At 36.0% G+C, this 10,880-nt stretch overlaps 1 protein-coding gene across 5 annotated transcripts; it reads right to left on the reverse strand.

Annotated features, from left to right (window-relative positions):
* Positions 1 to 1,918: 1,918 nt before the first annotated feature.
* LOC148852932 (Pentatricopeptide repeat (PPR-like) superfamily protein) lies at positions 1,919 to 10,265 on the reverse strand. 5 transcript variants are annotated; one of them, XM_088942744.1, is made up of 5 exons: positions 7,732 to 10,038; positions 7,335 to 7,584; positions 7,004 to 7,229; positions 6,748 to 6,845; positions 1,919 to 2,292 (listed from the first exon to the last, which is right to left on the reverse strand). In XM_088942744.1, exon 1 carries the CDS (start codon positions 9,769 to 9,771, stop codon positions 7,786 to 7,788), a length of 1,986 nt encoding a protein of 661 aa, XP_088798870.1. In that variant the 5' UTR covers positions 9,772 to 10,038; the 3' UTR covers positions 1,919 to 2,292; positions 6,748 to 6,845; positions 7,004 to 7,229; positions 7,335 to 7,584; positions 7,732 to 7,785. The 5 variants fall into 5 exon arrangements, with proteins under 5 accessions (XP_088798870.1, XP_088798872.1, XP_088798874.1 ...); XM_088942746.1 differs by lacking the exon at positions 1,919 to 2,292 and having other exon boundaries at positions 6,606 to 6,845; positions 7,335 to 7,620; positions 7,732 to 10,265; XM_088942748.1 differs by lacking the exon at positions 1,919 to 2,292 and having other exon boundaries at positions 6,606 to 6,845; positions 7,353 to 7,584; positions 7,732 to 10,158.
* Between the last annotated feature and the right edge of the window lie 615 nt (positions 10,266 to 10,880).

Consider the following 10,880-nt stretch of genomic DNA (forward strand, 5'->3'; position numbering starts at 1 on the left):
ATAACGTTATCAATCAACCCAAACAAAAAAGTTTCATTATGAAATTCATTTGATGCATCAATTGATTTTAGAAAAAAAAAAAGTCCCTTCAGGAGAATTCACCAAAAATTTAATCAAAGATCTTTGCCTTTTATCAGTCCATCCATCAGACATGATGGTACAACCATAAGTCTTCCAAGAAGCTTCATAATCCTTGTATATTTGCTTTGTTTTCTCAATCTCCCTTTTCAAGAATGGCTCTCATAACTAATGGTAACTTGGAGGCTTGTATGTAGACCCGAATTGTGCAATTACTTCAACCATAACTTCAAAAATTTTCAGTTTCACCATATTGAAAAAAATCCCAGCTTGATAAAACCACTTTGCTACATATTCACTTACTTTTTTCATTTCTTCATTCTTCAAATGGCTTTCAATGCTTGTTTGAATCAATTGTCCTTTATGCCTTGCTTCAACAACTTCTTCTGGACTTGGTTTCACAAAACTATCCATAGGTCCTTTGACATTTTCCTTCTTTTTTGGTGGAAAAGAGGAATTTGAAATTGGAGTTCTCCTACCACTTGAAATGGAGACACCTTCTATGGGTTGATTACATTGATTGTTAGAACTCCTTTCAGATACAATCCACTCACATGCCTCATGATTATCTTCAATTGTAAAATCATTCAATAGTTTCTTCCTCTTATTCTTCTGCATATATTCTTACATCTCCTTGGCAATACTTACAGTAGTTTTGGGACATAGTCCATCCCCATATCCCCTAATCAAGTGTTGTTTTATCTTTTTTATTCCTCCTTTAACAACTTTACCACATAATGAGCATGAAATTGCATTTTTATCTTCTAAATCATGCCAAAATGCACATTTTAGCTAAACTATAAAAAACTAATAAACAACTCTATTTCTATTGAAAAAAAACTAATAAACAAATAAAAATGTTAAACTATAAAATAGTTAATAAAGCAAAGCAAGCAATGAAGTTTCAAACAAAAACAAAGCGAGCAATGAAGAAAATTTTAGCTAATCAATAATTCAGCTATTCAGTTAGAAATAGAAATTAAGTAAAAAATTAAAGCAAGCAAATTTCAGCTATATCTATATAATATAATCAAATTTCATTCAATATTGCAATATTCATATATTTCCTAAACCCTAAGTAAGCAAGCAACCATAATCCAAATCAGAAAATGCAATATTGCAATATATAAATAGAAATTAAAAAAAAAATCAGCCATATAATCAAGTTTCAAACTTGTAGTTTAGCTAGGTAAAAAGATTTCAGCCATATATATGATATAAAAAACCATTTGAATGAAAAGAAGAACTAAAGAAGAGAAGAAGAATTCAAGAAGAGAAGAAGAGTAGGTTCAACTGTTAAAAACTGAGAAGTGAGAAATGACAATAATGATTGAATCAGTGAAGGGAGGAGAAAAGTATAGGGTGGAGCCTCTATTTTTACAAAAAAAGAAAAAAAAAGCAAAAGAATGGACTCAAGGGGCGGACGATTGGAAATAGAGAACAGTTGGACTCATGGGGCAGAAGAAGAAGAAGAAGAAAGGGAAATGATGATGATGATGAGTGGAGAAAGGGAGGACTGAGGAGTATAGGGGCGGAGCCCCTGTTTTTTTCAAAAAAGAAAGAAAGGGAGGATTGGCGGAGCCTTGACAACTATGTTCCACAATGATACGATGTCGACATTCAACAGCACCATTTTGTTGGTGTGTGTGAGGACATGAACGTGAGTGGAATATTCCCATAGAATGAAAAGCATCAGTAAGAGGCTTATATTTTGTGCCCTCATCGGTTTGAATAACTTTGGTTTTGCAATCCAATAAGTTTTCAACATGATTTTTGAATGATAGAAATAAGGATGGTGCCTGAGATTTAGTAGTCATAGGAAAGATCCAAATAAATTTACTGAAAGCATCCATAGAAGATAAAAATGTTTGAATCCTTCAACTGAAGTGGTAGGGGCGAGACCCCAAACATCAGAAAATATTAATTCCAATGGCTTTGTAACAACTGAATTACTAGAAGAGAAAGGAAGAGAATGTGCTTTTCCTCTAGGATAGGCCGTACAAAAGGAAAAAGATTTATTGGAAATAGGTAAGTCATATTTAGAAATAATATGAGAGGTAATTCTATGATTGGGATGGCCCAATCACAAATTCCAAACATCCTTGGAGGTGCATTCTCCAATCAAGGCTGCAAAACTGTTGGAAATAGATTGCACTTTGTATAAGCCATCTTTAATTGGTCATTTGAAGTGAATCTTCCCCGTCATCCAATCCTCTACAAGAAAACCAAAGGCATCAAACACAAACACTACATCATTATCCTTGTAGAATTGTCTTATAGACAAGAGATTTTTAGTGATCCGAGGCACATGTAAAATGTAATGTAAATCAAAGGATTCAGAGGAAGTATGAATAGTGGAATATCCAATGTGAAAGATGGGTAAATGCATACCATTACCAATAGTGATTTCATCATAACCATTACATGGATTATGCAAGGATAAGTTATTGAGATCTGCAGTGAGGTGATTCGTAACCCCAGAACTGGGTACCAAATTGAATTATGAGAAGAACCAACAGAAGAGGCAATGAGAGTAGCAACATTGGGGTTCTTTTTGTAAAACTTCTTAGCACCTAGAAGCTCTAGATATTTCTTGCAAGTGGCAACAATGTGTCGGATATATCCACAAATCTGACAAATAATAGAAATATCCTTACCATTGAGTCGTTTAGAACCATTGTTAGGATGTTTTTTACTGTCAGAGGAAGAAGACAATTTTCGAGGCTTATTTGAGTAAGAATTCTGTTGTATGTAGTGGTATCCCTCTTTTTACTTGCAATATTAGCAAAATGAGAATCAATAAAGATAGCACGTCGGGCTAATTGCTTCTCAAAGGTAAGAAGCAGACGTTGCACATTTAACATAGTCAAATCATCCAATCATGTAGTTACTATGATAACAAAGGTATCATACTATGGTGGTAAACCACCAAGAAGATAGTGAATAAGATCTGAATCTGATATAAAATAATTAGAAGCAACAAGTGCATCAGAAATGCCTTTAATTTTCTAGATGTAGTCTACAACTGACAAGTCTCCTTTTTAATGTGTGCTAGCTCTAGCTTCAAATCATGAATTCTGGATTTGTTTGTGGAGGAAAATAAGTGACAGAGTCAGTCTCATACTTCCTTAGAAGTTTTGCAGCCTACAACTTGGGAAAGAACATGTTCCTTGAGTGAAGAAATAAATCAGCTCAATATACGGTGATCCTATTCATACCAGGAGGTGAATTCAATGTTGCCTTGTTGATCATTGGTACCAACAACATACTTTGATGGACATGGTAGAGATCCATCAATATATCCAATGAGTCGATCCCCATTGAATGCAGGGAGAATTTGCATAGACCATAGAAGATAGTGGTATCTGTATAGGCGAATTGTAATAACATTCATGAAGTTGGACAGAGTAATCAATCCATTAGTTGTGGATGGGGACTCACCTTGAGAGTTGATCGAAGATATTTGGGTAGACATGACACTAGTCTTCTGTATCTCTAATACCATACGAGACTTAATTGAAGAAGTGAATTGTTCAATTGATATTTACCGAGTTTATAGAGATTTATATACAGATGTAAAGAATTCAAAAGTTCAAAATTAAATGTACAGATAACTAATAAGTATAACAAGATAATAGTTATCTGGTGTTATTAAATATACAGATAACTATTGACTAGTGTTATCCAACTGATGACGTGGATGCCATGTGGTTATCTCTAGCACATATTTCTCTCCATTTCTCATCTTCATCAATCTACCATGGTAGTTTACCCCATAAACGCGATCGTTTTCCCCATAACATCATCTCGAAGCCTCAATCGATATAAATCGATTGTATTTTTGTTGCATCTACTGAAAGGGCAAATGCAAGTAGAAAAAGGAAGGAGATGGGAAGCTTAATGCTAGGAATGTCTTTGGTTCGTTCACAGAGCAATCTAACACTGAAGTAGAAAAAGGAACGATACAGGAAGACACATCTGACGATGCACGGATGCGGGAAATCGAGGCAATCGATGAAGAATTGAGAGGAATAAAAGAAGTTGGGTTTGGGATTGAATTCCTTGATCTCGCTAAAGACAACAAAGAACGAGGTCAAATGCAGGAGTGCTTGGCCAATCGAGGTTGGATTTGTCACAGGATTTCTGATTACACCATCTTAACTATGGGGAACAATGGAATGAAAAGAAGACTGGTCAGAAGAAGCAATGGCGGAAGGATCGAGATGACCAAAGCCCAACCCAAAAGGAGAAATGGCTTATAGGCCTTGCAATGGGGAGAGAGAGAGTCAAAGGAGGAAGGGGGTGTGAGTGTTTGCCGCTGCGTTGAAAGGAATGAGCTGAGGGTAATATTGGGTTTTAAAAAAATTTTAAACATCACATGGTGTCATATGTGTACGGATTTTGATAAAATATTAACGGACACTAACGACAGGAATAAAACTAGTCAATTGTCAAAAACAGTAAAAATGATTTAAAGATTAATTAAATAGTAAGGATACAAGTTGCCTTAGAGATATTGGTGGGAGATATTGAAATTCATTTTAATGTAAAAGAAAAAATAAAAAAAATAAATTCCAGAAATTCAAACGGAACTAAATTAATTGGACAGAATCATTTTAACGTAAGCCTTCTGTAATTAGATCAACCTCTAGTTAATTTTCTATTTGACAGTTTCAGCAATTAACTGGACTGGATGTCATCCTAGTTGAACTGGAATCAAGTAGGGGGGGTCACTGGCTGGGTTTGGTGGGTTAACCGAGCTGATTCGAGAACTGGACAGAATTAACCGGATGGGTCAACTCTCATGAACCGTTTCGGCTCAATTGCTGTTTCACTTGTATCTTGGTTTTGTAATTTGTATAGGGTTGGATTGTGGATTAAACATGTCGAGGTTCCAACTTAAAGCAGTCCAGTTATTGAAAACATCGGATAGGTAAAGTGTCAGCGTTACCATTAAATTTGTATTCCTGCGTAACCTTGCACGGTTATTTCATTTTATTATTGACTTCTAGACAATCTTTTTGCTTTATCTCTTTGCATATCTAGTAATCTCTAATTTCATCAAAATTGGTGAAAATATTAGGTAGATGGACGCTAAGCAAGATCATTTTTTAAAACATGTATACCAAAGTTTTGCTTTTGAAGGGAAAATTTTTCAAGAGTAAATTATTTTCTGGCCCTCAACGTTATAGGTGGAGGAAAGAGAAACCTTAAAGATCCGTTTGGTTTGAAATGAATAAGGGTCGGAATCAGAATCATCCATTCGAATTTCGTCCTTTGGTTGAGTGGAATCCGACATTACTGGTGGAAAGGCATTGCCCCATTTGAGGGAATTGCCATTCCCTCCCTTGGGAATGAGAATCCATTCCATCCAATTCCAACCGCAAACCAAATGGACCCTAAATTTTATTAACCAAGTTGGACAAATCAAAGATTGACTAGAGGTGAAGAAAGTTCAAGAAAACACCAAAACCAAAACAAAAATCCAGGAGTGAAGGACTTGGCATTATCCATGAAAATCAAAGGCTTGACATTTAGGGGTGTTTGCCAATATAAAACAAAAACATATATATTGGCTAACACCTCCTTAGTGGATAAGAAACACTAATCATGTATCAAACAAAGTACTCAAGTCATCTAAGCCTAGTCCCAATTATATAGGATTTGCAAGATGAATTCGGCTCCACTATACCACTCTGTTCAGTACCAAAATCAATTGTTAAATTGTGAGCCATTAAGTTCTTTCTCAAGTCATATAAGCCTAGTCCCAATTATATAGGATTTGCTACATGAATTCGGCTCCACTATACCACTCTGTTCAGTACCAAAATCAATTGTTAAATTATGAGGCATTAAGTCCTTTCTCACTACTTCAACCCATGTCCTTTTTGGTCGCCCTGGCTCTTCTAGAATTCTAGAATCTTTAACTTGTAAAGGATCACTTCTTTTCATTGGTCACCTAAGTGTCTTTTGAGTAAGTTTATTTTTTATCCTGTTATTTCTAGTTTTTCCACTCATCCATGTTAATATTTTGCATTTCTGTTAAACACATTTTTTGACATGTTCCTTGTCTGCATAACACTTTGTGCCAGACGACATTGCTGGCCCTACAATCATTTAATAAACTTTTCCTTTCAGCCATAATGTTAAGTCTCCTATCATAACGACTTCAGATGCAATTCTCCATTTTTCCCATCTTGCTCAAATTCAATGGATGACATCCTAGTCCACTCCATGACAATTATCAAAGGTAATAAAAAGATCACATTGGTATACGATCCAGAGTGTACCCTTAATGCTACTCGTAACCTTTGCTTGGGACATAAGTCCATTTATACTCAGTAGATAGAAATATAAATCGAAAGCTCTTAATCCTAAATCTTGTGAATCAAAGAAGGCAGAAAAGAAGCAAGACAGCATCAGAAATACCACATGGTATCCGGGCAGTTCTCTTGAAATACCACATGATGTGATTGGTAGAATTGGATCTTGGCCATCTGTGTCTAAAGAGTTTGCTGATATGCCTATTTTGAATCAATTAATGTATACTAAATTTTTTTATTAAGAATTAATTCATTGGAAGGTAATCCATAATTATATGATCTTTTAATGGTGTCACTACAAGTTAGATATGGAAATACTTCAGCTATCTTGGTTTCATGAAATCACCTTTTCGGTTTATATGCTGGAGCAATACCTCAGCTATTCTTGGTTTCATGAAGTGACCTTCTAAAGCTGAGAACATAGACTCTGACTTTTCCCCCCATCTGAAACAAACAATCCAAACATACCAAATATGAAAAGAGTGTAACCTCCAAGTAGAAACAAAATCCCAAGAAAAAAAAGGAAAGAAATTAAGAATAAATAAATGAATTAGGAAACTAAAGAATATTAATTAACAGGAATAATCTTAAATTCAAATTACTTTGCTTCAATGTAAGAAGACTTGCTCTCCATCTCTAGGAATGATCTTGAGCTTCTTTTTGATGGCTCCATTCATCAATGTAGCAATGTCATCCTTGCTACCTGTAAGAAACCTCTTGGAGTTGAGATATCTTGAGTATGTCTTCATCATTGCCACCTTGGATTGGATGATACCATGGCTGTTGCAAAAACCGGATCTCTGAATCCAGCATAAAATTGTAGAAGTCCTGCAGTGCCCAAATCGATTTCATCCCAATTCTAAAAACTTTGATGAAAATCAATTACTAAACCAATTATAGTTGCAAAGAGATAGAATGCAACAGGAGAAGTACCACAGTTGCTAGCCTTACTAATGACGTCCTCGAGCTCACCCCCATGGTGGCCCACTGCACATTGCTGATTAATCCATTGAGCAAGACTGTTCTGTGAAATGGGTTTGTTAGAGAATTCAAATATGCAACACTAAATTTTTATATTCTCCCATTCTTCTTTTCAAGATTTCATAAAATGGGGCCAGTTTTCCTTCTCCACTTCATTGTTATCAAGCCATGACAAATCTTTGAACAGAGGAACACACGAAATCTGCATTTTTCACAATAGAAACCTTAATATCTGTACCTGCAAGATTTCATAGCTTAAGAAATACAATTTCAAGTGTGGGACATAAATGAAATAAATATATTGGTTTCTAATATTTGTTTATTTGCGTTTAGAAAAATAAATACTTACAGGGCTCAAATATTTCTCATATCCCAACTTCCAAACCCAAATACAGGTTTTGTATCAAAACATCAATGGGGTTGCATCTTCTCTATCAATCATGTTTTCTTCCAAACCTTGCAACAGTTTGGCCATGTGATGCAATGTGGAACAAATTTCTTTCATGTCCTGGTGTGATGTATCTCCAACAAGAAACTCATGAACTATGCCATTCACCTCAATTAAACTACACCCAGGCACCTTCTTGATTCCAAGCTCCTTCATCTTCTTTCTTACCTTGGTCACATCTTCCCATCTATCAGCTGCTGCATAAATATTGGCAAGAAGTGTATGTACACCAGAATTATTGGATTCAATTCCATCAAGATGTCTAGCTACACGCTCACCCATCTCAACATTTCCATGGATTCTGCAGGCACCAAGTAAAGCACCCCAAAGTGGTACTACAATCCCAATATTATCACTTGGGATCTTTTCTATCAACTCCTCTGCTTCATTTAACAGTCCAGCACGCCCAAGCAGGTCTATAAAACACCCATAATGTTCTAATTTAGGTTCAATTTGATATAACTTTCTCATAGAATCAAAGTGTCGGCGCCCTTCCTCCACTAGTCCTCCATGACTACAAGCACTCAAAACACCAATGAAGGTGATGTCATCTGGCTTCACACCAACCAATTTCATCTCTGAAAATAATTCAAGTGCTTTGGTTGTTTGACCATTCATTGCAAGCCCACAGATAATAGCAGTCCATGAAGCCCTGTCCTTCTCTTCTATTCTCTTAAAAATTTCTATGGATTTCTCTATGCACCCACATTTGGCATACATGTCTATAAGAGCAGTGCCAACAATAGCATCAATTCTAATCATATTTTCATCAATGTATCCATGGATCCATTTCCCTTGCTCTAGAGCTCCCAGCTGAGCACAACCTGTAAGGAGTGAAACAAGAGTGAATTTATCAGGCTTTACCCTTCTCATTTGCATCTCCTGAAACAGAGTTAATGCTTTGTCAAATTGGCTATACTGCACATAGCCATTAATCATAGCTGTCCAGAGAATAACATCCCTTACTGGAGTCCTATCAAAGAGCTCTCTAGCCTCATCAAGCTGACCACAGTTCACATACCCAGATACCATGCTTGTCCAAGAAATTACATTTTTATCTGGCATTTCATCAAAGATTTGACGAGCCAGACTTAAATACCCGCACTTTGAATACATATCTAACAAGGCATTACGAATAACAGTGGTGAATTCAAGCTCCCTGTCAATATATTGATGAATTTCCTTACCCAGCTCCACATTCCCCAAGGCAACACAAGCTGAAAGAGTGCTGACTACTGTCGCTTCATCAGGCCTCACAAAACTCTGCTGTTTCATCTGCTGGAAAACAGAAAGTGCATCGTCAAATCTCCCACTCTTAACATATCCAGAAATCAAAACATTCCAAGAAATCGCATCTCTTTGTGACATTTCTTCAAACAACCGGCGCAAAGTCTCCACGTCACCCATTTCTGCGTACATGTCCATAAGTGAATTCCTCACATAGGAATCGAATTCAAAACCAGTTTTCACAATAAATCCATGGATGTTTCTTCCTTCCGAAACTGCTCGCAAACACCCAATTGCCTTAAGGACAAAGGGGTAAGTGAAATTATCAGGGGATAAGTCGTCTTCCCTCAACCGGTTGAAGAGCAAAAGGACTTTTCGAAAGTTACCCTTCTTTGCAAATGTCTTGATCATTAAATTGAAGATAAAGAGACATGGCTCTTGAATGTAAGAGAAGATTCTCTCCGCATACCGTAAATTTCCAGAATTTGGGTCTGTACAGAATACCATGAGCTTGTTCAACGCATCCCTGTTTTGATGAAGACCAACTCTGAAGATCTGGGATTGAATTTGTTTCAGCTCTTTCATGGACTTGCAATTTTGGAGATAGAGCAGACATTCTTTCTTCGTTAATCTTCCAGTCTTTTGGGTGGAAGTTGAGAAGAACTTAAATGTTTTTGAGAGAGGACGGAGGGAAAACGAAGATAACGAACACATAAGTCATAACAGCCTTTTGAATGGATGAAATAACACAGCCGGAGGTTGAGGAATTGGATGGAGTAGCCCGTCACGGGGTGGTGACGAAGTTGCCGTGGACGAGAACCAGGGTATTAAATAGAATAAGTCTCACTCACCGATACAACTCGAGGCTAACGTATTGATTGGATTAGAAAGGGTAAATCGCTAGTTGTTTGTCGAAGAGAGAAACACTGCGGCGAATTTTCTCAGGCAGGAAGTAGCTGGCGGCGGACACATTGATGTGATATCTTCACTGGTGGAAGTGGAACCATGGAAGCAAGGGGTTGAGGTGTCGGGTAAGGACAAATCCGGATAGCAGATACGGGGCAAGGGTTTTCCACTGCGGACTGCGGTGAATGCCAGTCTGAGTGTCTGACCGTTGGCAACTTGCTTATCTATGGAAAAACCAAGCGTCGTTTTTGGCTGGGGTTTCATCGGTAGACCTGACAATCGAGTCGTGTCAGGTTCAATTCGGGTTCAAGGCATTTTTTTGGGGTTGATGATAATATGTTTTCAAAATTTTCAACAATTTTTTATATATTTTTAGTATAAAAATAACTCACATCTATCCCATTTATTATGATGAATATAGAGATGTGTTACAATAATTGCTACAAAATGCATTTATTTTTTGAAACTTCTTTTTGTTTTTTCTTAATTTTTATTATTTAATTATGTGATCAAGGGTTAATATATTTGACCTAACCAGCCACTATTCATTAAATAAGAAAATAATTTCACTTTTTCGTTTAATTTTGAATGTTGTATTGCACTATTATCATCAATAAAAACAATTCATTTTTATCACACTTTTTCTTTAATATGATTAATAATAAAATATTAGAGATGTGTCCAAATGTTTTCTACAAAGTTTCTACATTTTTTTGTAATTTTTTTTTTGTATTTTTTTTCTTTTTTTCTATTTAATTATGATATCAAGGGATAACACATTTGACCAAAAATGTTAAATTGTTGATCCTTTACCAAATAGGAAAACAATTTAACTTTTCGGTCGGCTTTATATTTTGTATTTTATTTAATATGATTAATATAAAATATTACTAGACTGTATTTCTTGTTGTTAACCC

Source organism: Nelumbo lutea, chromosome 5 (assembly GCF_056320005.1).
Source record: "Nelumbo lutea isolate HS-2025 chromosome 5, American lotus-T2T, whole genome shotgun sequence".
NCBI lineage: Eukaryota > Viridiplantae > Streptophyta > Magnoliopsida > Proteales > Nelumbonaceae > Nelumbo > Nelumbo lutea.